The 26,644-nt window shown below is 47.8% G+C and overlaps 1 protein-coding gene and 1 long non-coding RNA gene across 4 annotated transcripts; one reads left to right on the top strand and one right to left on the bottom strand.

Annotated features, from left to right (window-relative positions):
• Positions 1-2,449: 2,449 nt before the first annotated feature.
• Wnt5a (Wnt family member 5A) lies at positions 2,450-25,002 on the bottom strand. Of its 3 annotated transcripts, none has more exons than XM_040289753.2 (5): positions 24,139-25,002; positions 17,371-17,498; positions 15,896-16,146; positions 10,828-11,120; positions 2,450-7,305 (listed from the first exon to the last, which is right to left on the bottom strand). In XM_040289753.2, exons 2-5 carry the CDS (start codon positions 17,448-17,450, stop codon positions 6,847-6,849), a joined length of 1,083 nt encoding a protein of 360 aa, XP_040145687.1. In that variant the 5' UTR covers positions 17,451-17,498; positions 24,139-25,002; the 3' UTR covers positions 2,450-6,846. The 3 variants fall into 3 exon arrangements, with proteins under 3 accessions (XP_040145687.1, XP_013217536.1, XP_040145686.1); XM_013362082.4 differs by having other exon boundaries at positions 23,653-25,001; XM_040289752.2 differs by lacking the exon at positions 24,139-25,002 and adding an exon at positions 17,919-18,062.
• On the top strand, positions 18,955-23,599 carry LOC120891416 (uncharacterized). The gene is made up of 2 exons (XR_005735784.2): positions 18,955-21,051; positions 22,565-23,599. It is a non-coding gene; the product is annotated as an uncharacterized LOC120891416 (long non-coding RNA).
• Positions 25,003-26,644: the final 1,642 nt, after the last annotated feature.

The raw sequence follows: 26,644 nt of genomic DNA, 5'->3' as shown, positions 1-26,644 counted from the left end.
TCTGTGGTCACAAGCATCAAGCAAGTCAGACAGCTCTTGACATCAAGGAAACACATGCCCACAGAACCTGCCAAGGAGAGGGGTGCGCTGCACCAGCACCTCCCAGCCGCCAGCCTGGGGGACGGTAGCAAGTGCTCAGAGAGGGGAAGTGGGGAGCGTCCTACCAAGTGGGAGTTCAATGGCACATTTCCTTCCTGCCGTTCTTTGATTATAGTGCTGCCAATATGCTAATGAACATCATACATCTCTCAGCGGGGCAATGATCCATCATTCACCATTTCCCCAACTTGTCTGGCCATGAAACACTTCCTGCTGAGCATCTCCCAGGGTCTGAGAGCAATGGAATGCTCTCTAGAAACTGCAGCTCGGTGTCAAGTCCTGGAGAACAGAGCTCACGTTCAGCTGCGCAGGGGCAGGCTGGCTAGGAAACTTAGCTGATGATGGATCGTTTTTTTAAAAACTAATTCCACCTTTTATGAAGTCGATACTACTGTGAGCCTTCTGTAGACTGTGTCATGTTATTTAAATGTCAACCCAGATGGGGTGGTTGCTTTGGTCCCTGTGCTTCAGTGGAGGATGCTCAGATCAGAAAGATTCAAGAACCTGGTGGACGGGACACTGCAGGTGAGGGGTGGAGGGAAACCCGGGGAGGGACGTGGCTTTCATACACTGGTTGAGTACTCACTGAGCCGTGATAGGTATTTCTCTGCACTGAAAGATGAATCTGTTTTTGTTCATTTCTGTTTTAAACTCCTTGGCTAGCACATAAATGCACACCTTTTTGGTTGAGACCAGCGGTCTTCACCCCCCCAGGGTGATTTTGCACTCCAGAGGACATTCAGCCACGGCTGGAGACATTCTAGGTTGTCGCAAATAGGAGGATGCTATTGTCATCTAGTGCATAGAGGCCAGGGATGGAGCTAACAATACACAAGGAAACCCCCTGTCCAGAGACTTGTCTAGCCCCAAATGTCAACCATGTGGTGGTTAAGAAACCCCGACTGAAAGGAAAGACACTGTCAGAGACCATCACAACCACAAAAGCCTGCCGAGGCCAGTTAGTGACATGATGACTGGCTACTTGGGCCTGCCTGGCCCTGTCTAAAAAAGAACAGTGGCTGTTTAGATGCAGCTGGCTGTCGCTCCTTGGGACCCACAACACATGTATCCAGGTAGCCAGCTCTTTTCATTTTCCAAGCTGGAATTCCACATTTAAATGTGAAAATACCCATTGTGGAAATGTTGGCAAGTAATTTAAGTCTTTTTTTTTTTTTTAATACTATGCCTGTCAAACAAAACTCTTCTGGAAGCACTGGACATGTGATATAGACAGCAGGACACAAGTTTGCAGCGTCCCCAAACACGAAGGGTGCCTCCCCAGCACGGAGCCTGAGTTAGGGGTGTTAAAACCAGCAGCCCCAGGAACCACAGGGTTTTTCTTGTGTCTTTCCTTCCTTCTCCTCTTCACTAAAATTTTATTGAGCTCTTACCTCGTAGTAGAACCTACTGGAAACACCCGTTTTATCTTCACGACAATCTGAACAGGTAAATAGTCATACCCTCTCCCATTTTAAAGACAAAGGATTCAGAGGCATAGAGAGATTGTGCAACTTTCCCAGCAAGTAGCACCACTAGAATCTGAGCCTAAGCTATCTAGCTCCAAAACCTGTGTCCCTAACTACTAAACCGGTCCTGGACACCATGCTGGATCTGCAAACTCTTCACAGTGAAATTCAAAAGGGACTTCTCCCACTCATAAGCCAACCTAGGCAAGTATAAGTCACCACTGTAGTCAGCCTGGATACCTCAAGTGGTCTGAACCTCAGTTTCTCCATCTAAAACTGTGGGTTTTTTTTTTTCAAGTGGGGTGATTTTGCTACCCAGGGCACATTTGGAGACATTTTTGGTTGTCTCAGATGGAACCATGTCATTAGCATCTAGTGGGTAGAGGTCAAGCACACTGCTAAACACTGCACGGGACAAGTGCCCGCAACAAAGAATGATCTGGCCTAATATGTTAATAGTGCCAAGCCTAAGGAACTCTGCTCTAAGACGCTCACTGGCAACCATTGCAACATGAAAGAGACAACAAGCAAAATGTCTCACACAGTTTTCTTTCTTTCCTCAAATCCTTCTTTCTTTTCTTGCCTTAGCATTGCATGGCAAAACCCATCTCTCTGTGCTAAAAGACTACATTGAAGAACAACCTCCCACTACAACGTGTACATATTAGCAGCAGCCACAGAGCAAACAAGAAATAGAAAAATTAGCAACAGGAAAAGAAAATAAGAGTATTAAAGTACAAAATGAATCCTTGAGATTCAAACAGAATATTGTGTACATGCCTGAAATGGTAGTGTTCTAGACACCCTAAGCCATAACCGGGGTCCCCCATCAAACTTCAATGGGTACCCCTGTCGGCTAAACACACACACATGACTACACTGGATTTCATAAAATGATTTTAATAGAAAAGTACAAGATATGAACAAAAATAAATAATCTTTATCTCATTTCTAACCCAGCAAATGGTACACTGTATATAAAAATGGTCTAAGATGCAATTTTTCTCCATTTCTTTTGCTTTGGAAATCCTAAGACAGCATTTTAATTCAATCGTCTAGATTCAAATTGATACATTTAAAAAAAAAAAAACTCAACCCAACCTTTAATTTCTCAACATCCATTTTTTGCTGATGTTTTTCTAAAATAAAACACTATCCAGTCATCCGATTGAAGTGTAAAAATTTGTGTCAACAGGTAAGTTAGAAGACGTCTAAGTTTTCATTCCTATGTCTCTGTTTCCTGAATAAACAATTTATTTCATTATCTTTCAAAACACAGCATCTTGTATTTACCATTCCATAGAGAGGAGACTAGAAAACACTTATTTTAAAAAATAAATATTTTAAAGTATACTTTTTACAGCAATAATGCACTATTTAGTTCTGTGCCTTGGTGCTTATTTCTATTAAATATATGTTTCAAGTTATAAGCAACTTTTCTATCTATCTCTCTATATATTTATATTATGGGCCACTCCATCTTTGGGGACTGGTTTTGCTAATGATCGACAGGAGTCAGCTACTACCAGTCTTGTCTGGAGAACTCAGTGTCCTTCTATCATGTCATATCTGGGGACACCAGTGGTTTGAATAATGTTTTGTAAACACAAATTGAAAACTGGTATTGGCAAAATCATCTGAGAAAGACTTTGGAGAGGCCACTGACCTCAGGAGGCCAGCACCTCAAAAAAACTGAACAGAGACGCTAGACTGAGACACAAAAATCTTGCTTTTACTTAAGGCCATAATGACCATTTTGAACACGGCCCTGTTTGCTGCTGCCTGTATATAAATTTTTTGTTAATTTTCCTGTATTGGGAAGATCTTGAATGCTCTCCAGGATGAGAAGGAAAAAAAATATGCTGACGCTGCTACATCCAGTATATGTTTTTGCAATAAAGAACACTGGTCAATATACAACTGAGGAAAAACTGAAACAGATGTGAGTCCTAGAACCACAAGCGTTTGAATTTGCCCAGAAATGCTATTTTAAACACTCTATATGTTGGCCTACTGTTTTTTTGTGGAGTAATGTATTCTTGGCGTCCATAAAAGGTTTCAATATGTTACAAGGTTATCCAGAAAGAAAGAAAAAAGAACAAAAAGATGCAAAGGGCTAAGTATCAATCTGTGCGGGACTGGCTAGAATTAGGTGTACATTTCCATAAAGCACAAAAACGTGTTCTAATTGCAGACTGAGGCTTTCTTTTCATAAAAACTGTTTTCAAAGGGGCATAGAGATAGCACACCTGCTCCACCTCATGCTCTAACATAAAGGTGCAATAGTTGCAGTGGTAAACATAAAGCTATCTTTTTTTTTTTTTTTTTTTTACTAAAAATCTGGTCATGGATAAAAGCATGTGCCTTTTTGGTTCTTCTCTGGGATGTTACAACAGCAACACGCTCTAAAACAATTAAGTTATATGCATCATGCTAAAAGAATGTGAGCAATCCTATAACCAGCTTTAAGCCATCTGCTTGCTTTTTTTTTTTTTTTTTTTTGAGGAACACATATAGGAAAAGAGAATTCCCCTTTTGTTCTGTTACATATAGAAATCTTTTGAAGCTTCCAAATAGTTTGGTTTTGGTAAAAAAAAAAAAAAAAAAAAAAAAAAAAAACCCTCTCTCCTCTTCCGTTATTTTAACATGTAGTCATCCTAAGCTATCCCTCATGCCTTTCTCCAAAAACCTCCTCATGAATTATCTGAAGGACAACTGAAACCACTTACCAATATACAAGTAATATTTTATTTATTCTATCTTCCATTGGCATAAGCCTTTCAATGTTTGTTTGTTTTTTAAACCAGTGAAATATACAAATCACACAAGACGGAAATATGTACATTAAAAGTACAAAATAAAGGCCATAGAAGATATACATAATATCTGAATGACACGTAGAATATCTTACATTAAATAGTTTCTTTTAAAAGCTAGGATCGTTAAACTCAACTCTGTTCATAAACGTGAATCACTAAAAAGGAACACAATCTGATTTAGCAAATAAAAAAAAGTACTTCATGGTTTTTGAAGAATAAAAACCAAAAAAGTGACATTTTAAACTCATTAGTGCTTTTTTTAATTTCAAGATCTTTTCTTTCAATTCACTGCAACTAAGGGGAAGTGAATATCCTTGTGCAATAAATTAAGAGCCACAGCTGGCTGAGGTGATGTGCAGGCCACCAAGCCTACAAAGGGTATGGGTGATGTGCATCGTCCCAAACCTTGAAAACCATGTGAGTTTGAGATAGGGACACACTTGATGGCACTTTGGGAAAAGAGGTGTCCTGGTTTTTAAAAAAAAACTAGCTTTCTATATAGTGGACTGGGTTTTCCTTAGGGATTCAAATAAGTGCCATCAAGTCTGACAGGTACCAGTTTCCACTCTGCAGAATGAGCTAAACACCGTGAGAAGGGATGACAATGTTTCTGGGTTGTACCTCTTACCATCCATACCTGCATTGAACAAATAATGCCCTCTCCACACAGTCTACAAAGAAAAGGAGGCAGGAGAAAAGAAGTTGGACAGGAAAGAGGAAAACAATCTCCAAATCAACATGCACTTCAGCCAGTCAGACTGTCAAGCTTCCTCAGAAACCAGCTTGCTTCCTGGTGCTCGGCAAGGGCCACAGGCCAAGCTCAAGACTCAAAAAAAAAAAAAAAAAAAAAAATTGGAAAAATCCCAACTGGATAAATTGCAGTGAAGGACGACAATGCTCCAGACAGAAAAATAAGCCCCGAGTAAACAGTAAATCTAGATCACTGGCTGCACCAAGATATAATTATATTTATATTTATATATGTATATATATATATATGTTATGTACAAAAGACTTGAGATATCAGGCACCATTAAACCACATTCTCCCCCCCTTATAAATGCAACTGTTCAAGTATATTAGGAACAGTTTTGGGGTACACCTGCAGTAAAATAGGAAAAGCACGGGTGGATAGTCTCAACACAGGATTATAACAGCAAATCACTGGGACATCTCTGTGAACTCTGTTAGCCGAGTAATGTCATTGAAACATACGAAGTTACTGCACTTCAAAATAAAAGTTTTAGGAAAAAAAAAATCCCTAAGTAGCGCACTGTTTTCCAAGTGGAACTCCTCATATTTCATTTCCTGTCCTATAATCAAAGGGGACCCAGCGGAGCTGCCGTTTGGAAGCGTGGCCAGCATCACATCACGGCACAGAGAGACCAGAGAGGGCTTGGGGTCAAGTGGGAAGGTGGATTTCACTTTTTTTTTCCCCCCCTCAAATTGGGTTTTCTGTTCTGGTGCAGTGTGGAACTCTATGCAATCAGCTTGCTGTTTGGCCTGAGGATTTGTGGATGGAATTCATGCATTATTTTCATTACTAGCCTTTATGAACCAAGTATCCCTAAGAAAATCACAAGATATTTTTTTCCTTATAATCAAGCTAATGCTCCCTCCCCAAACAAAATATTATGCAAAATCATTTGGATCAAAATAATAGCCGGAATCATTTGGGGAGAACACCTTCCGATCATGGCCTCCATCTAGAAGCTTGCAATTTTTTTTTTAAATTTCTGGGGACTTTCCTCTCTGCTACCCAAGTTGCACCAGCTATTAGAATAAGACCATCTGTACATGGAATATGTGAGAAGAATGAGATATATGATATATCTTTTTTTCTTTGAAGATCAAGATTCTTGCTCTTATATTTAACATGATCATTTTGGAAATATAAAAGCAGGCTGGCAGCCCCTGGGAAGTGGCAGGAGGGGGCAGTATCTCATTTTCTCTCTCTCTTTTTTTTGTTACAAGACCTTTTATTTTGCACCAGAGCATTTACAACTCATTTTGGTCACAGAGGCAGAATCTCAAGCAGACCTGCACCATCCTCTTGCAACTGATCCTAACCCATCCCATATGACTCCGGAGTTGAGAAGAAAAAAAAAATGTATTTACTTTCTGGATGCACACTACCTCCAGGCAGCTAAGTTGGGGGGTGTGTTGTAATCCCCTCATCCTCTATTAGCAAAGTCTTGTATTACCTTTTCAAAGATCCACAAAATAAATATTTTTTTTCTTGGTTCCCACCCCCCATTATTGCCAAATAATAATTATAATATTAATAATAAACCACAGAGTTCTTAGATGGTAACAGAAAAAAAAATATGGTTCTGCTTGTAATTCTTGGGGAAAAAATAAAAAATATTTTTTAAAAAGAAAAAAAAAAAGAACCAGCATCACTGTACTTTCTATAAATAAGTGGGTCCTGGGAGTGGGGCTGGGTGACGGGCAGGCGCCCACTATTTGCACACAAACTGGTCCACGATCTCCGTGCACTTCTTGCACTTGACGTAGCAGCACCAGTGGAACTTGCAGTGGCAGCGCTCCGTCTGCACGGTCTTGAACTGGTCGTAGCCGCGGCCACAGCACATGAGCTCGCAGCCGTCCATGCCTTCCGACGTCTTGTTGCAGAGACGGCCCTGCGTGCCCAGGGAGCCCGTGCTCTCGTTGCGCACGCAGTAGTCGGGACTGGGGTCGATGTAGACCAGGTCCTGCGTGGTGGGTGAATTGAAGCGGCTGTTGACCTGCACCAACTTGCCTCTGCTGTTGAGCCGCATGGCCGCGGCGCTGTCATACTTCTCCTTTAGGGCGTCACCCACCTTGCGGAAGTCTGCCAATTGCAGCCAGCACGTCTTGAGGCTACATGAGCCAGACACTCCGTGGCATTTGCAGGCCACATCGGCCAGGTTGTACACCGTCTAGGAGCAACAGGGAGGGGAGTTAGTGTGCGAATTCATGGAGGACCCCAAGACGTGGGTGTGGGTTGTATTAACAAAGCTCTTCACCTTCTAGTGGAGCTGGTTTCAATTAGGGGCTGTGTTACTTCTTCATTCTCCACTACCAGAAGGCTGGTGTTGCCTTCTAATAAAAACTCAACAAAATAAATATGATGGCAAAGTTTTTGAATGGGGACGGGGGTGGATAATTCCATTTGCTTCTTTTTTAGGGAAACCCAGTACATGGGAACATGCATCTCAGTGACTTCACAATCCCTTGTCTGCATTCCCTGAATGAATCCCGATCGCCATCCCACAAGGCACATGCTCTTATCATCCCCATTTCAGAGAAGGAAAGTGAGAACCAGAGAGATGAGATCCTCCAGCCACTTGGAAGTGGAGGAGTAGGATTTGAACCCAGGAAGTTGTACTCTGAGCTCATGTTAAAGGACTTGCCCATGGTCACACAGTTGGTAAGTCTTGAATTTAGAAGGGGTCCATCCCCACTGGGATTGGGGTTTGAACCTTTATACAACCCTACAATCACTACTGTGTGCCAGGCACTGCCACAGCTCTTGATCTCATTCGATCTGGGTTAGATGACAACAGAGTGACACAGAGACAGTACGTGACCTGCACAGGCCATATAGACAGAATGTGGGGAGACTGGGCCTAGATTTCAGGTGTCGCCATTCTTGCTTCCAGCATAGTCTCTAACCTGCCCACTACCCCACAGGCCAAAAGCACCCACCCTGGAGCCAGGTAGACACAGATTCTGTTCCTGACTCTGCCCTTGAACTTAGGCAATTGGCTGCACCTTGCTAAGCATCATTTTCCATCCGTCTAGGAGACTGTGAGGTACCAACCTCTCAACACTGTTAAAAGGATAAAATGAGGGAAGGCACAGAAAGTGTTGGGCATGCCAGACAGAGTACATCTGGTCTTGCTCCAGGGTGATGGGGGCATGGCGTCTGGGCCCTTGCCCAGTCATCTCTGGCCTCCCAGTAGCAGTGCCCATGGGTCTGGCCCCACAGCACTGTGCCCAGCAGTCTGGGAGGTGGTGGTTGCCTATTTATAGTCCCTACTGCCCACAGTTCCTTGTGCCAGCAACCTTGCAGAATCTACATGGCGTGGGTTTGCTGGTGAGGGCCAGTCAGGAACCTGGAGGCCGCTTCCACCCGACAGCTACCTTCCTCCCCCAGGGATTCATAAGGGGCTTTCTTTTAAAAGGGGCCAAAGTGTACTCTCGGCATAAAGACTTTCAGGCACTCAGCTAGTCAGAGGAAGGTTTTGCAAACATATTTAACCTTTGCTCTCCTTTGAGGAAAATAAAAAGCTAATGCCCTGAGGAAATTCTAATATGACTTCCTGGCATAGTGCCCAACTTCCCACCCCTACCCCCACCATCCTGGAGAAAAGCTGTCTTCTATGTAACCTCACCCACCAGGATCTAAACTCAGCTTACTGCTCCAATGATAGAATATGTCCCCAATAAAACCCACTATTAAAAATGTGGATATTAAGTGAAATTAAAATATGAAAGGTACCTTTCAAAATCTCCTAAAGTCCCCTCTTGTCATCTATAAATCCCCCAACCCTCTCTCCTTGGTTGTCAAGCCCCTGATGATTTTTCCATGTTGGGGGGGAGGCGGGGAATTGTAAGAATGTTCTAAAGATGGCTGAGAGTGTGGAATATGGGTGCACTCCTGGATGGACCCAGAGCAGTTGCCACACCTCTCTCCTGGAGGTGCTTCTGGTCAGAGGCACAGAGTGGAGTGAGGTGTCCCTGATAAGGATAGGAGCCAGGTCATGGGCTTTCAGACAGAACAGGGCTGAACCCAACCATGTCAACGAATAGTGCAGGCTCTGTGGCAGAGGAGGCCGGGGACAGGAGGCTACATTTCAACTGGAGTGATTATTTGAGTCCTGAAGGCAACCACAGGCAAAAATTGGCAGAATTTTATCTTTACCTGACACCCCCAAATGTTTAATATTTGAGAAGAAGATAAGTTAGCAGGATTTATCTATGCAATCTTTGACTTCTCCACATCTTTTACTCCATAACATTTAATAATTAAGTGATCATTTATCAAGCACTTACTACTGGCTGACACTGAAACTAAAGCCTTAGATTGAATCAAATGAAATTATCATTTTGTCAGTCAAAAATGGCCACGAATTGCCAAGGTCATATGGTTCAACCTACCACATGGTCTTGTTTAGTCCTTACAACAACCCCAAGTGAGAGTCACTGTCATGGCCATTAACAGAGGTGGAGGTAAGGGAACGGAGGCTCAGAAACCAAACGGAACAGACTAAACTGGATTGAAACCTCTAATTCCAAAAGCTCTGGCCCTTCACCCCTAACTATGATGCAAGAGTTTAATATAAATGAACCTAGACTTAGATTTCAATCCGTTAATTTTCTTCCAGGGTCATGAAGTGGTTCTCTTGGCCTCAGTTTCCCGATCTTTGAAATGAGGGTGTGGGCCAGAGGGTTCTAAGGCTCCTTCCAGTCCTGAACGATCTACTCTGTGATTATCTCTCTTTTTCCTCACCCCAAAATACAGAAGAGTGAAATCTCTGACCAGAAAGTTCCTGGCACCTACCTTGGGTTCTGTGAAAAAAAAAAAAAAAAAATAATGGCCCTGGTTTTCACTGCTGCCAAAGTTAAGAAAAGTTTTCACCCCTTCATTTTAAAGCAGCCATAAAGTGCCATGTGTTTAACCGCAGGGAAAAAAAAGGGTCTTTTTAACTATTGTGGAGTAGCTTTTCATATCCCCATCAGGAGAAGGAGAGAGTGGGGTCCGGGGGAATCAAGAGGGCTGCAAGACCAGTCTCACTGGGCACTGCTGCTGCTCCCCTCCTCTCCACAGCCACTCTTGTGATTGGCCCGTTGGTCAGCCCTATAAAATTCCACGCTGCTAAAAATGCTGTCGTTTTTCCTAGAAAAGCCCTTTTTAAAAACCCTCAACCCATCGGGCTTGCTATCTAATGACATAAGGAGAGCAGGGAGAAGGAAAGGAAAAGAAAGAGAAGGCCTCAGAGCTAGGGTGAGGCCTTTCTCAGTGGGGCATCTACTGAGGATAAACACAAATTCTCTCTCCAAATTGCAACCCAACCACAAACATGCTCCAAGGAGGAGGGAGAAAATTATTAACATTTTTATTTTTTAAAATTGCTCTGGGGACTGGCTAACAAGGAAGGGGAGATCTAGCTAGCTCGTCCAGCAGCTGGCTGGGATGGGCAGGTGGGATGATTCACCCCTAGGAACCCTCTCAGGGGTGTGCACCCCTCTCCAGAGACGGATGACGTGAAGGGAAGAGATGGGTGGTGACAGGAGGACAGGAGAGAGGCGGAGAGACACAAGGAAAGATGAATGAGACCGGGAAAGAGAAAGACATGTCGAGCCAGAAACAGCCAGGAGGCGGTAGAGGCACCGGAAGCCACTGTGGCTGGGGACAGCAGGCCTGGTGGCGGGGCAGGACGCGCGGGCAGACTCACCCTTCGGCCCGCCTCGTTGTTGTGCAGGTTCATGAGGATGCGCGCGCTCTCGTAGGAGCCCTTGGCGTGGATGCGCTCCCGCTCGCGCGCGTCCACGAACTCCTTGGCGAAGCGGTAGCCATAGTCGATGTTGTCGCCGCAGCCGCCCCACAGCCAGTCTCGCGGCAGGTCCTTGGGGCGCGCGGCGCGACTGCAGCCGCAGGTGGACAGCTCGCCCTCGCGACACGCCCGGCTCATGGCGTTCACCACCCCCGCGGCGCTCACCGCGTACGTGAAGGCCGTCTCGCGGCTGCCTGCGGGCGAGGACGTGGGGTCACCAGGTTGCCTGCCCACCCATTAGGCCTGTGACCCGCTGGGGGTCACAGAACCCCCCGCTGGGTCTCCTGGAGAGGGCAGAGGGAGGCCCAACACATGCTAGCTGGGGTGGGGAGCAGGGTGTGCCCCAGCACATCAGCTGGGAGGCTGGGGGCAGGGGAACAAGGAGAATCCACCCCCCACACACCCCACACCCAGGTGTGCAGTCCCTGCTGAGGGGCAGGGTGAGGCCCTAACAGACCAGCCCTGGTCCCACTGAGCAGGGCAGAAGAAACCCCAGCACATGCCCACCCTGGACTACCCTAGGGGATGGGGCCAGGCAAAGCCCCCAACACTGCAAGCCCTGCCGAGATAAACTTCAGCCTGGCTGCTTACCACAGGCCCTCCCTATCCCTAACTGACACCCAGGCTCCGGGCCCACCTCAAGGGGGAGCTCAGAAAGAGCCTCAACACAGAGAGAAGCAACAAGTAACAAAAGAGAGGAGATCTTTGGTATCTTCTCTCTGACATTTCAGAACCTAAGGCAGCAGTGCTGGATTGATTTTCTCTAGGGCTGTTTTGAAGATATCCAAACTTCTTATTTCCCAAAGTGTCCATGAAAGAAGTCACTGAAGGAAAGCTTGGAATTGGGGTAGACTTGTTACCCTTATTCTAATGTTTGGTATTATTTTCATTTCGCACAGGAGCATAGAATTTGCTAGGCTTGGAGCCTCTACATGTCTTAGACGCCCCCAGCCCCATCCAAGCCAGATTATTCCTATGGCCACACAAGTTGTGGCCATACTGGGTTTTTGCCTGGCACCTCCTCCTTTGCCACTTGTAAACTCTCCTTCTGTCCCATCATGCAGCACAAAGTCTGCCTCTGGACAAGGCTTTTTGATTGCCCAGGGGACAGTTCTAAACGTGTTCATAAAGAGTGATAAATGAAAACTTGCTTTTTAAATCCCAAACTGATTGGCCTGGTACTTCTCACTCAAGAGTACTCATATTCTTTTAAAACACTGCTGTTCTCTACTGCCACTACAGCAACCATCTTCCTGTCTCTGCCTCAGAGTGTCACACACACACAGCTTAGGGGGAAGAGGGGGGGAGAGTTAGTCTCCTTCCAGTTTAAAATATATATATATATATATCTTCTCATAAAAGTTATAGGAACTCTATTTGTAATAAGAAAAATAGAGGCTATCGTAGGCCACTCAAATTCCATTTGCATATGGAGACATTTCTATGTGTAACAAGAAGCCACTTGATAAAAAAAAAAGTGTCCGATTAGAGAGAAAGCCTTCAACTCAGACAGCTGAAGCTGGGACCGGGGCTTGGGATGAAGGGCCTCACTTTCCTCAACTGTAAAATAAGGGTATTGAACGAGATGCTCAGGGGGGAAAGGCCCCTTCTGGCATGGAAATCCCGTATCAGAATCAGTTTCTCCTGCACTTACTTTGAGAGCTTGCTAACCACCTCTTTTGAAGGAATGAGAAGTCAGCAGCAGGAAAGGTAACAACAGGACCTAGTCCCATGCAGGAGGATGGCTATGCCAACTATGTATCCAGCAGACCATTCTATAGGAGAATGGCCACACCAACTCAAGCATCCGTAGACGGCCCTCTCCTGAGACGTCCCTGCTCCGCACTTGAGTTGTGGCCATTTGTGATATCCCCTTCTAGGAATGGCGGTGGCTCTGATTCACCACAGACCTTCCCCCTCCCACGTCTTAAAAATGAATAACTTGAGGAGTACTCCTGGTTGGCAGGAGGATCCAGAAGGTTCCTGCAGCATCTAATCTATCTAGCTCAGATTAGAGAGGCAGGGAACATGGAGGGAGTGGAAACAAATGAGGAGAGCAGACAGATACCAGGGAGTTATTTGAGGATTAACGCTGATAATACAGAAAATGTCATGGCCATGGACAGGAGACTTGTAGAATAAAGAAACTGTGGCTAAAGGAAGAGGAGATAAAGTGATCCTCTGAGGACAGAGAGAAATAAGACACTGCCCTTTGAGTACACAGAGTATTAAGGGGCTTTTACACAAAACACAAATGTTGCTTTTTTCGTTAAGTCTTTTTTTTTTTTTCTGCTGCTTTTTGTTTTCTTTTTTTGTCCCTCTTCCTTTTTTTGCCCTAGAATGCAAACCTGGTAGACATCTCTAAGCTGACTGGTCACTGCAGCAAAAAAAATGTTAGTTTGAAAAGTGCTCTTTGGCTAATGGCCTGTGGATACAGTCATCCCCGGGTTTGGAATACTGCTAATTCAGTGAGGTTTCCCTCTGTGTGAAATCTACATCTGCTTGGATCCTCAGACCCCTTAAAAATGGCGCCCTCCTGACATATCTTTTCACAGTGTGGAAACAAAGACAAGACGGGGACAAAAGCTGGATGGGAAGGGTTAGCATGATGAAAAATGAGAGTTTCCAAAACGAAGAGCGGGCCCTTCATGAGGCAATTGTGCACGGTGCCTCCAAGCCAACTGGCACCTTAGAAAAATGAGTTGAGGAGCGGGTCAGAGGTGGCAGCTGAGCTTCTCAGACACTGGCCCTTCACACAGTCAGATTGGCTCAGACAAGAATTAACTCTCACTGTCCCTGGGTTACTAAGTGCTTTGGGGACGGGTGCACCCACACCCATTGGGCATCAAAGGTCTTTTAAATTTTCTCTGAGCTGATTCCCTTCAAACTTCTCCTGAAGCGGAGAAAAGCAAAGAAACTTTCCCCTCCTGGATTTGGGTCCATGTTCCTATTTCATAAAAACTGACTCTATTTTTTACTTTTCTCTATCTCTTCATTCTAATAAGCATGAAAGAGAAGGCCCCATCCATGTCCCACCACAAGCCACCCAGCAGCAGCCTTCTGTTCTGAGATACCAGGCACTGTGGGACTTTGGCCAGGAAGGATGCGGCATGTGCTCTCATCTTCCAGGGACATCAGCTGACTTGCCCACAACATCTAGGAGGGCCCCTTCAAGGCTGTCTGGAGGTTCCCCACCCACTCACATCCCAGCGACACAGCTGAGGGAGGACCAGAGAGTGTTCTTTCGAGGGACAATTAAATGTAGGCCTTTGTCCCAAGTGTTCTGCTTATTCCCTGAGGAAATAGCCTCTTTGAATCTTGGATCGCATTTAAAATACATCTCCAGCAGAACTTAAATTCACTTAGCAAATGATAGCTTATTCTGAGCATTTTGGCTCCAAACAGGCCATGTATGAAGATGAGAAGAGGACATTAAATCAAAGCTGTGTTCAAGTGACTACACAGAAAAACAGTTCCAACTGCGATTTTTCTTCTAGTTCCCATCAGAGGTGTATGATTTTTTGCTAACTCATATCCATGTGGAAAAAAAAAATATGGTCCCATCATTTAAGAGGCAGGCAGCTGAGGAGGAATATAAAAGAAGCGGGGGGTGGGGGACTGAAAACTTATTTGAAAAGAGTTTTAAGAGTCTATAGCTCTCACACAGTATCAGAATGCGGAATTAAGTCTCCAGCACATCCCAAGTTAACTCCATCAGATGAATCTAGATGCAAGGACCACTCCTATGTTCCTGAAGCTCAGCCCCTCCATACAACCCCGGTGTATACATTAGCACATTTCAATCATTAACTGAAAGAACAAAGGCCTATGAAGCTTGCAAGCTGGGGCTCCAAGCCATTTTCCCATTCAGTAAGAGGAATGGCTTCCAATTTCGTATTATTTTAGTTTATGAAGCCCCTTGGCTCAAACATCTACTGACAACACTTTTTTGTTCTCAATGAATGCACTTTTCAGGGTTTGGGGTTTGTTTTTTTTTTAAGCATTTTATCCATCCGTGATGGATATTAAGCTAACTTTTATCTTCAGTCTGTATAAACAGTTAATTGCTTTGATAAATAGCTTCTTATTTTCAGTTACTGCAGTCATATTAATTATAAGGTCTTGTTTGCATAAAAGTAAAGAGACCTAAAATATTCACACTAGGAAACACACATAGGACCACATCTGTCAAGTAGGATCCTAGACTATTAAACCAAACCACAGGCAAACTGATCTTTCAATTTTTTTTTTTTGCCTTGAGTTCATTTTAAATTCTATCTCCTCCCTGAATGGAATAACAAGTTCAACAACGTATTTAAAATAAAAACCCAACTGTAAGCAATATACTTAAAACTTATTTTTTTAAGTTCCTAGGTTGAGAGCCCAAAGATGTGCTTTTCTGTCAATTGTCAAAATCATCCATGCAAATTACATCATTTCTAATTAAAATTCTTTCTAGAACCAAAAAAAAATGCTTTTAACATATATATCATCGTGGTCTCAGGACATATCTATTTTAAGAAAATTAAAACCTTGTTCACTTGCAACTTATCCAGCATTCTGAAAGATGATGGTTTTTAGTTTGATGTCTGGTCCTTTGAATTGTGGCTTAAGAAACTTCTAACAAAAGAGTTTTTACATTTAAAAGGTTCTAAATGACTTGACTCCCCTCTCCCCACCACCATTTGCTTCTGAGAAACTAGAAGTTTTCTGCTTCTACTTTCAACAAAATGCATTTTATAAAAAGTAGGTGTTCAGGAAAATGGAGGTGTCCCTTATGCTCCCTTGTGATCTGGTTAAAGAAGTTAGAAACTTAGGATCAGATGTGGGACCACTGTAATGACAAAAATCCCCAGGCCATCATCCAAGCTGGAAGATGCCCTCCTCATCCAGCCCATGAGCAAACATGGAAGACTTTTTCTAGGGAAAAAAAAAAAAAAGTTCACATATATTTTAAGTGGTTTCCTACCTATCTGCATAACCCTGCCAAAGACTGAGGTGTTATCCACAGTGCTGCAGTTCCATCTTCGATGTCTGAACTGATACTGGCATTCTTTGATGCCTGTCTTCGCGCCTTCTCCAATGTACTGCATGTGGTCCTGATACAAGTGGCAGAGTTTCTTCTGTCCTTGAGAAAGTCCTGCCAGCTGGCTGCAGAGAGGCTGTGCTCCTATGATATATACTTCTGACATCTGAACAGGGTTATTCATACCTAGCGACCTGCAAAGGGGGGGAGATGTGCATTCAAGATTTACGTGAACTCTGGAGGTGGGCCCCCTGAAAGCATGTCAGCAATACATAGTTTTAAGCACACAGATGCTTTTTCTCTCCTGCTTGTCCTCATGACAAAGTATGAGGAGGGCTTCATAAAACTCTTCTGTTTAAACTCCGCTCAGAAAACGGAGGTATTGTGCAGTCCCCATCCTGCCAGCTGGCTCTGTAGTTAGCACTTTCACTCCCTTTCTTGCCCTCATTTGCCATATACCTGAACCCACATTTCCAAAATCTACCCAGAAAAGGGAGAAATGGCAGTTTCGGGGGGACTGCCTTTGACATTAGAGAAAAGTAACTCACTTTGCCCCACAAATTGGATTTGCCTTCCTTGAAAACATATGAATGCTGAAAGTAGACACAATTAGACATGGCTAGGAGATAGCAGTTCTTTTCGACTGATGGAAGAACAGAGGGACAAGTATACGCACTGAAGAAAATTCACCACGTTTCTGGATACTTTAAAAGAGTTCCTTATGTGATTGTGAAGGACTCAGCACAGGGTATCCAGTGAACAGAAGTCATGTTTGACAGACAGAAAAATGCTATTCATTTACAGGGGAAAAAATATCCAGAGTGCCGTCAAAAATAATCCTCTGGATATATTGCAGTCTACAAGGCCCTTCCAGAAAGAAGAAAGAAACCCCCACTACGGATATTTGACTACTTCAAGTTCACCTCCTTTTGATCAAATTTCAAGCCCAAACACTTCTCCACTTGGTGTAGAACTGTCTCCCTACCACTCTGCTGCTCTGTAGGTTAATAACCTCAAGTGACAAAAAAATAAAAGTTGAGACTCATTTTTACTACCTAGAGGTGGCAAAAAATAAATTTTATAGATAGGCTTACAATTATTAGAGAAGTGAATTTCTGTTCCCTTTTATTACATGATGTTCTACAAGCACAGGTCTGAACAAGGGCCTTACAGAAAAAAGGCCTAGATTTACAGGTTCTGATTTCCTAAGGAACTGAAGATAAAGCTTTACAATATATCAACAAGTTAAAAGAAAATACTAATTTTAAAATATGTATAAGTAAAATAGATCATACATACATGGATTGGATAAATGAACCTACATTCACTTCCTAGCTTTAAATGTTGCAGCATCTTACAAAAGAATTTCCAATTTAAAATTTTAAAAAAGAGGAATATACACATAGAAATGAACTTACCACCAAGAATTGGCTTCTATTAAAACCTGGGCGAAGGAGAAAAATATGGCCAGAGCCATTAGGAAGAACTTGGAAGACATTGCACTTCCAGCCGTCCTCAAAGCCACTCCTGGGCTTAATATTCCACTCTGGAGAGGGAAGAAAGGAGCAGATGTTTATTGCCTCTCAGATAATTTTCAAGCATACAAGTTTAAACAACGGAAGCATCCGGGGTCTCTTAAGTTTACTGTTGATTGACTGCGCTTCTTCTCCTTCGTGAGTTTTTTTTTTTTTGATGGCAAGATATAGGCAGTTTCTTTTTCCAAATTAATCCACCCACGCAACCTCACCAGGAAATCTGATTTCGCTAGGATCCTGCACGCGGGGCACGCCAGCGATTACAAACATGTCTCATTGCTGTTGAGTCAAAGCCCCGGTGCCAGGCGCTGCCTCCTTCCTGCTTTTGCTCCAGTCCCGCACCCCCTCGCTCCCCTCTAGTACGCGCTGAGTTCGGTCCCTCCTTGGGAATTCACTCGGGAACCCGCCGCCACCCTCGTCCTCTCCCCGACCTGGGCCGAGCAACAAGTGGAGCCAGAATTAATTCCATGGGCGGGCGAGAGGAGCGCGAAGGCGAGTGGAGCGCGCCGCAGGCGGCTGCGGAGGAGGCGGGGTGGCCAGCGTGGGGTGGGGGGTGGGGGCAGGACGCGGGAGGGAAGGGCAGGGGGTGGGGGGCGAGGCCCCGGGGACCAACGCGCTCGAGAGTGCCCAGCTGGGAAATGCAGCTCAGAATTAACTTCGTATGTTTCATAATCAGTTTACGGGCCGATTTGGGGAAAGCCACTTCCAGATGGGGAAGAGCAGCCCCGGGTTTCCTTTAGGACGCTCTTCAGCCTGATTGGGGCGGGGAGAAGGAGATGAGGGGGCCTAGGGGAGAAAAGGGAGAGAGGTCTGCTCTCCCAACCAAAGAAACCGGAAAATGGTGCCCCCCCCCCAAACCACCACCACCCCTGCCTGCGGCCTCCTCCTCAGATTCAGAGAAGGAATGGAACTCCGGAGGAAAGAAGAGGTTCTGGGTCCCATCCTTCTGGGAGAGAACACGTTCCCTGCCCTTCTCACAACCTCCCCCCAAATTGATTTTTTTTTTCATTCTCCCCTCCTGCCCCCATGCCCGGCAGCTGCTGTGGAGGGAGGGGACAGGAAGCCCAGAGGGACTCCAGTTTCTCTGGGTCCTTCCTGGTCTGGGGTTGTCGGCCACTTCGCGATCGCTGCACCAAGAGCCTGGCCTTGGAACGCTGCCACCCCGCCTCCAGTCTAGCCTCTCCAGCCCCACTTAGATATAGTTTAGTCAATTCCGAAAGGCAGGGAAGTGGGAGAGGACAGGACGAGTTGAGTTCTTGGCAGGGCCAGAGATGCACTGGCTCCCAAGCCGCAGCTGTGCCCCAGAGTCCAGGTCTCAGGGCCTCGGGCGGCGAAGGTTCCTTTCGTGAAGAATTTCAATGGCAGGAGTTGGCCTTGCAAGCTTCCCCTGACATTCCTGCCCACTGGTGACTTCCCCACCTGTAGGCGGCGGCGGAGCTAGGCGAGTGCGGGTGGGAGGAGCGGGTTTCCAAAATCCCATTTTACATTTCTGATAAGCGTAATTCTGTCGCGCTGTGCCGCCCAAAGCCCCAGAGGGAGCCCCTTCTTCGGGAAAGGAATGAAAGGTGAGCCTCCTCCAAGAGGCGGAAGAGCCCTGCCTGGAAACCATGGTAAAAGGGATAGAGGGGACCCAGGCAGCGCTGAAAATGCTAAGGGGCTCTGGAGCATGCCGCGACTTTTCCCGGAGAGCCAGTCCTTTGGGTCCAGACACCTCCGGGCTTCTTGGAGAGGAAATGCTTATGCATTCTCCAGCGCCAGCTAACCAGGGCTCCGCACCCGTGGCCCAGTCCTCCCGCAAAGCACCGCAAAGCTGGGGGCGCATCCTGGAGAATGGAAATCTGGGGTTTCCCCAGCCTGGGAGATAGAATGCTCAGTCTCCCTCCCCACCCCCGACTGAAGTGTCAAGTTTCCTCCAGGGGAGGGGGTGAGCTACAAGGTCTGCTTTCCCGCGCGGCCCAAGCTGCAAATTCTACTTTGCTCCACCGCGGCCAAAGCCGCGCGCGCGCGCACACACACACACGCGCGTAACACGTTCACCCTCAAAGCACATTTACACACTCACACTCGTGCACAGACACACAGGTTCCGACGTGCTTTTGAGTCGGTGACCCAGATCTCTGCTGGCTGCGCGCACTTTTGGAGCTTCGCTACGGGCGGGGCGCGTGGGGCGGGGCACCGGCAGAGGAGAAATTGATAACAGATTCGGCGGATTACAGTGGATCTCTTTGTTAGAGCTGAAACCCCACAAACCGAACCTATTTGTGGCCTGACGCCCCGGGACGAGTCCACCAGTTCCCAGAACCGGGGCCAGCTAGGAGTGGAGCCATCCGGTCTCCAGACTCGGGTCTCTCTAGCTCCAGGGTAAGGTAGGCTGGGGTGTCCCAACCGGGATCGAACAGGAGAGCCCCAGCGAGTAGCGCCTCCACTTAACCCCACGCTCTTGCCCGGAAACACCTTGGCCTTCTTCCCGCTCCAATTGCATCGCAACCCAGAAAAGGCCCCACAAGTTTGAAAGATTCGAGGAACCCACAGCGAACTCACTAATAAATACATCCACTCTGTTGGGTAAAACATCCCCATCTATTTACCAAAAGATCTGATCCGAAAAGACAGTACGAAATGAGACTTCTCAGGAGACTGTCACACCAGGGATAAACAAAAGTTCTGGTCAGAAGAATGAGCTAAATGTTTTCCAACAGAGGCCCAGGGAAGCCGACACTATAAGGACCCTGGGAAGCTGTTCCTCCTATGCACCCAGAGGAGGGTTGGGGGCATTTGCCAGGTTCAGCGCAAGGGTGGGGTAAGGTGAAGGGAGGGCGTTCCTTCCAATCCAGAGTAGCTCTATCTATGTCATGGCTCCCGCATTAAGTCTCTCCCCCAAAGTTTCCTCGTTAGATCAAAGGTGTCAACTGTGGGGGATGTTGAAGGGTAAGGGAAAGTAAGTTTTGATGAGGAAAACTGATCAGAGGATGTCCCCGGACTCCAGCCAAGGAGCTTCAGAACGCGCGCGCAAACGCGCCCAGCACCCTAGAGCAGCCACAGGCGGTGACTGCTCAAAAGAAATGACAAAAAGACTGGGCACGGTCTCCGAACCTCCTCCACTGGGCCCATCACCTCAGTCGGTCTGGGCATCTCCTTCTACTAGATTGTACATCTAGGGCCCAAGTCTGGGAGTGGAAGTGATGAGGGACGCCAACTAGGCGGAAGAAGTGAGTTTGACTCGGGCTCCCGGTGACGAAAAGGAAGATGGGAAACTCCAAGAAGAAACTCGGCTCTCGGTGGGGGAGAAAAAAAAAAGCAACTGTTTTCCTCACTCTATTTTCTTCCAAAAGCAAGAAGAGAAATGAAAAAACTTGCAGAGAAAAAAACTTTGTTGCAACCACAAACCTGGGACATCCTGCCCAGGGAGAATGCGAAGAAGAAAGAGAAGAGATGTGATGCGAAAGAATGGGCCGACCAAGGCCAGCAGGGGGTCCGCTTTGGGGGCATCAGACGAAGGAGCCCTTGCTCCCCATGCCCTGTGATTAGGAGCAGGGGAACTACAGCCATCCCACGCAGCCTGGGGTAAGTATTCTCACAGCGCTGTGTTGTGTGCAGGCGCACAGCCGGGGTAGGGAATAGCCAGGGAAAGAAAGCAGAGGTAGCTCCTGGAGCAGGAATCAGTGCAAAGAAGGTGAACATCCTTTGACCACCCTGGTCTTAGAACCGATGGCAGGTCAGGGGACTGGAGGCTCCAAGAGAAGAAATGTCTGTCCTAGCTCTCCTATTTTTTGCCATACATGCATCCCCTCCACAGGACTCTTCAGACCCCAACACACACACATACATACATTATTCCTCCTCCTCCTCCTCCTCCTCCTCCTCCTCCTCCTCCTCCTCCTCCACCACCACCACCACCACCACCACCACCATTTACCCTTTCTCATGCAGGTTGTCTAAATCTCTCTGCAAACAGGCTCAACTCTGCCCAGAGGTGAGCAGAGTCCGTGGAGAGAGAAAGAAAATTAAAAATCAGTCCAACCTCCAATATTTAGAGACAGTTGTACCCCCACTTTTTAATAGACGAAGAAACTGAGGCCGAGGGAGGGAAAACAATACTTGTGAAAGACCACAGAGAAACCTGGTGAGACAGCTGAGGCCACACTGGAGTTCTCCTAGGGCCACATTCTCTCCTACACCCAGAAAAAGGTACCAACACTTCAACCTGAAGCCCCTTTTGCTTAGGTTAGACCACAGTCCCTTCTTATTGCAGCGGCTGCGCAATGCATTAATCTTCTGGGGACTTTAGAGATGCCATGCTGGGAGAGTGGGGCCCAGTGGTTGGAAAGGATGGAGGGGTGCAGAGGTGGGAGGGAGAGAGGAGTTGCAGCAGGCGGGCTCCAGGAACGGAGTTCAGCGGCGTCCTACCTCAAGATAACCAACAGGGGGCAGCCGGTACCGTCCAGCGGGGGAAGAAAAAGCTCAGGGTACCGCTCCGAGTTCTGCGCACACAGTGCTAACCCCTTGTGCACCGCAGCGTTCCCGGGAAGGGAGGGGAGGGGAAGGGTGGGTTGGAAAGACAAGGGAATCAGACTGGGCCTCCCTGGGAGGGTCTTCCCTTGGGTGGGAGGGAGACTAACGTTGGTATGTCAAGTCTTGAGAACAACTGATCCTTTACCACCACCACCACCACCCCACACACACGCAGGGCAAGAATCCACACACTCGGACACACGCCCCACTTTCTCGACTGCCTCTGGGTCGCTTCGCGCTCTCAGCTTTGCCCCCTGGTAGAGGCTGTCTAGAAAACAAATCTCTTGGTGATTCCGCAGTGAATGCGAATGTTGGTGAGCCAGCAAAAGAGCTGAGGAGGTGTGATCGCACAGCAGGGCCCAAGTTACTTCCAAACAACGAACTGTCCATTTAAAGAAAGAGAGAGAAGTGGCCCCGATGTTAGAGCGGGATTGGAAAGTAAAACAGGGCCGTTTTATTTTATTTTACCTTTTTTTTGTGGTGTTGGGGCGGGTTGGGGGGGGGGAGAGGGATGTTGTTTGCTTTTAGGCAACATCTTAATTCCAATTCTAACTTTATTCTCCAGAAAACTGAAAATGGGAAAGACGAAGAAGAATAGAAATAAGGATCTAAACTTGGAAGGCAGAAAGAGGAAAAGTTGTTTGGGGGAAAAGCAAAGTTATATTGTAGGAAGAAACGTTTAACTTTTCTTAAAAGTGAACTTTCGATGACCCTCGGAGTGTGTGACTCGGCTTTAACAGACAACTGACAATTAAAACAAACACGAGTTCACAAACTGGCCCCCGCCCGCTCTCCCAACGCGGAGGCCCAAGGGTTTCTAAAGAACCAGGCCGATTGCGCTCAGGGGGTCGGGGCGCGCTCTCTCAACCCACGGGATTAGAGCCACCAAGACCACTACTCCCCGCCCCCACCACCACTGCAAAGTGCCTGAGCTCACCCAGTGGCGGCTAATAATGCTAATAACGCGACCCTACTCCCCGCGCCGGGGTGCGCGCTGGCCCCCCGCCAGGCACTCTTAAAGGCACAGGGGCCTGTAACCTCCCTGTTAGTCGGCAGAGACTAGCCTGCAACCTGGCCTAGGTCGGGAGGGTGGGGGGTAGAGAATGCGCTTCTCTGAGTAGCTGGCCTCTAGTCCCATTGCCAGATCTCCCAACCAAAGAGTTCCCTTCCCCTTTCGAGCCCCTGCCACACACCCCCCTAGTGCCCGCGCAGTGGACGCTTAATAAATATCTGTTGAATTGAATCATTATCCTGTTCCTGAAATATATACACAGTAAACTACACTCGAGAATCTCAGGGTAAAAAGAAAGTCGTCCGTGAACTACTCTCAGTCTGTCTACCGTCGATCTTCCCCACTTTTTCTCCAAAGTTGAAAAGATTTGCAGAATGCTGGATGCGACGAGGTCTCTGGAGTACGCAGAGGCAGTAGCGGGAGCATTGGGGTAGGGGGTGAAGAGGTAGGAGACCCTGCCAGCGACACAGGAGTTCAGAGGGTTGAAGAAAGGGAGAAATAGGAAGAGATGGAAGGGACTCGGTTAACTTCCAAAACAAAAAGAAAAAAAAGAAAAGAAAGAAAGAAAGAAAGAAAGAAAGAAAGAAAAGAAGAGAAGAAAAGAATGAGTGGCGAACGTCCGCGGCGCACAGAACACCTACCTTCATGGCGAGGGGGAGGGGGTGCGGGGAGGAAGTCGCCACCCGAGCGAGGGCAGCCAAGGAATCCAAGCGGAGCGGCCGGGTTAAGCCTAGGGGGACGATCTGGAGCAGGGCTGAGAAGTCCTACCGGGCGCGTCGGGTGGGCGCAATGAACCTGAGCCGAAGCGGGCACTGGCGCCCGGGCCTGGACTTCCGAGCTGGGGTAGCGCTGAGATGCGCCCAGGAATCGAGGGGGCGCGGAGGAGCTCGAGCCAGCAGCCGAAGCAGGGCCGCGCCGGGGCGCAAAGAGGGAGCCGCGGGTCCGGCGAGGGCGCGCAGACTACTGCTCCGCCGCGAGGCGCTCCCTCTCCAACGTCCATCAGCGACGGCGGTAATTAGGGCTTTCCAACCCCAAATGTGGGCGTGATTGTGCAAAAGACTTTACAACAAATAATAAAAAAAAATTCTTCACAAGAGAGTGAAAAAAAAAAAAACCCACTACTCAACTCTGGCCCGAGGCGGGGGAAGGGGGGCCGATCCCTGCGCCCAGGTGCCCCCAGTTCATTCACACCACGGATTCTGCAAACTTCTGGCGGCTCACGCCTCCTGATCTCCAGCTCCTCCTCTCTCGGTTTGTGGCCGAAACGTCTGCTTCCAGGGGCTGATCCTGCAGCCTAGTTAGTGTGCGGACGTCTGTGTACACACAGAGACACACACCCAAACACACACACCCACTGCAGCCTTGGGGCCACAGAACAATCAGGCGCGCATGGCTTTTTCTCCAGGAGATGCCGCTGAAAACGCACAAGTCGCCATCAGAGCTGCAAGAGTCGGAGCCAAATTTTGTCCTTTCATTTTAGGGTCTGGCAAAAAAAACGGGGCGCAAAAATGAGTGAAAGTCGTCCCCTAAACTTTCTGCCGCGCCGTTTGTTGAGAGGGCAATGGGAAATTGCCTCCGGAGAGACGCTGGCTTTTCCCTTTTCACCCCCTTCTTTCTCTCTTCGGGTTAATGTCCCTCTTTTCCCCGCCTTTCCAGGGCGAAGGCGAAAAGGAGCTAGGGCACCGCGGGCTCGGGGCTTGGGAGGAGAAAGAGCTCAGGGCTCCACATCGGCGACTCAGCTCCGGCGGTCCGTGGCCGGCAAGGCTGCCCACCTCCTGGTTCGGTGCCGGGGGTCCGAGGGGCAGGGTGGGGGGGCAGGCGACCGGTCCAGGGCACGGTGGCGGCGGCGGAAGGAGCTCGCTGGGCAGCAGCGGCAGGGAACCGGACTCTGGGCGGCGGAGGCGGCGCCTCGGAGCCTGCAGCAGCTTTCCACGCGATCGTGTGCCCCAAAGACAGACTGACCGACCGTGGGGACCGTTCCCCCCACCCACCCACCCCCCGGCCCTGCTGGCCAACTGCCTTTCTCTTTCCCTCCCTTTCTTCGGACTCCTCTTTTCCCTGGTGTTCTCAGGGAAAAAAATATATATATAATTTTTTTTTTTTTTTAAGTTGCAGAACCAAAGGCGGCTGGAAAGAGAGAGGGAAGGCGGGGGTGGGTGGGGGGGGGAGAAAAACTCTAGTTTGCCTATGCGCATGCGTGGTGATACCGGCCTATGACAAACTCGGCAGGATTTTAAAGCCGTATTACGGGCTGGGGTGCTGGGAGGCGGGGTACACCACCCTTTGGGCCCCCTTCTCTAGGCTCCCCATCCCCCAGGCATCTGCTAAAAGAGAGGTCCACTCCGCAGCCGCTGCCTGCCCGCCGCCTGCCCGTCTATGCTTCTTCCAAAGCCTCTGGCCCTCGGGAGACTGAACCCCAACTTTCCAAACTGGACCCCTTGGCTTGTCCCAGACCGCTCCCACTGGGGCTCCGCAGAGACTGCTGCCCTGACGCGGAACCTCCTGGAGGACCTCCTCCTCATTCTTACCCCTGGGGGAGGGTACCTAAGCTCTTGGCTAGAGGCTAGGGTGGAAGCAAACATCCTACAAAGCCGCCAGTGTAGGAGGGGGTTCGGGGGAGGGGGCAAGATTGCTCGTCTGGATGAGACCCAGTGCAGCTAGGCGCGACGCGTGGTCCTGCCGCGCGGATCTAGGTGATGGTTATCAGGTGAGAAGACTGTGAAGTTTGGCCAAACAGGGCTCCCGGAATTTCTAGACACTTTCAGATGCCCGCAGTTGTTGGGACTCTGGAGGGGCGGGGTTGTAGGATGTGTGTCCCCCTCCCTTCAGCACTCTAAGAGCGCCACCCCCAAAACAGTGCCTCACACTGCAGCGCGCGCGATTCTTGTTCTCTGTGGTTCCCATCCTCTAGCGGTGAAGGGTAGAAGACACACACACACACACACACACACACACACACACACACACAGGAATCGATTTTCATCATCTGTGGGCATGCACTTGATCTTAAGGGGCAATGTCTGTGGCCTGGGTACTTCGGGTGGTGGCAGTTTGGGTTTGTTCCTCCAGTCCCCCATTTCCACCCCCAGCTAATTATCCTTGGGCGTGCAAGCTGGGGCTCCAGACCTTATCCTACCTTCTACAGCCTCTTCCTGGCCCTAAATTGTCCCACCCTAAAGCCCCCAAATGCCCACCTGGCCCTAAGGGCCTCCCCACCCCCATTCTCCTTTGCCCGCAAAGAAATAGATGCCCCTGCTCAGATGGCCTTGCTTTCTTTCATCTAGTGCACATTAAGGAAAAAGAGCCTTAAGGAAAAAGAGCCCAAGGTTCTTAAAGCTCCTCTTCACATCCTGGGTTTCCTTTCCTCTAACCCTCTCTAGGTTTTGACCACTTGGTGACCTGAAAGCATTTTATGCTTTTCCCATCTAGTTTGAAATCTGCCCATGGGACACAGGGGTACTAAAAAGAGGAGTCTCTGAGTCTCTAGAACTGCCTCTAAATAGTGTCCTTCTGCCCTTCCCTATCTTCCTAGATATTCTGTCCAGTGGCTGCAGCCTGAAATTCCCCCTGGCCAGGGGAGTCCACTTGCCCCCTCAGTAGGCACCCTAGCTCTGCCCTGGGACAGTGGATGTG

Source organism: Ictidomys tridecemlineatus, chromosome 2 (genome assembly GCF_052094955.1).
Source record: "Ictidomys tridecemlineatus isolate mIctTri1 chromosome 2, mIctTri1.hap1, whole genome shotgun sequence".
Lineage (NCBI taxonomy): Eukaryota > Metazoa > Chordata > Mammalia > Rodentia > Sciuridae > Ictidomys > Ictidomys tridecemlineatus.
The sequence above is the reverse complement of the archived record's forward strand: the minus strand, read 5'-3'. Positions and strand labels throughout refer to the sequence as shown.

Coding starts and splice junctions, on each gene's coding strand:
- Wnt5a (XM_013362082.4), bottom strand. Junction 16,147..17,370: donor ATAGAAGCCAATTCTTGGTG/GTAAGTTCATTT, acceptor CCCCCTTTGCAG/GTCGCTAGGTATGAATAACC. Junction 11,121..15,895: donor TGGCAGGGTTATGCAGATAG/GTAGGAAACCAC, acceptor CCTCGCCCGCAG/GCAGCCGCGAGACGGCCTTC.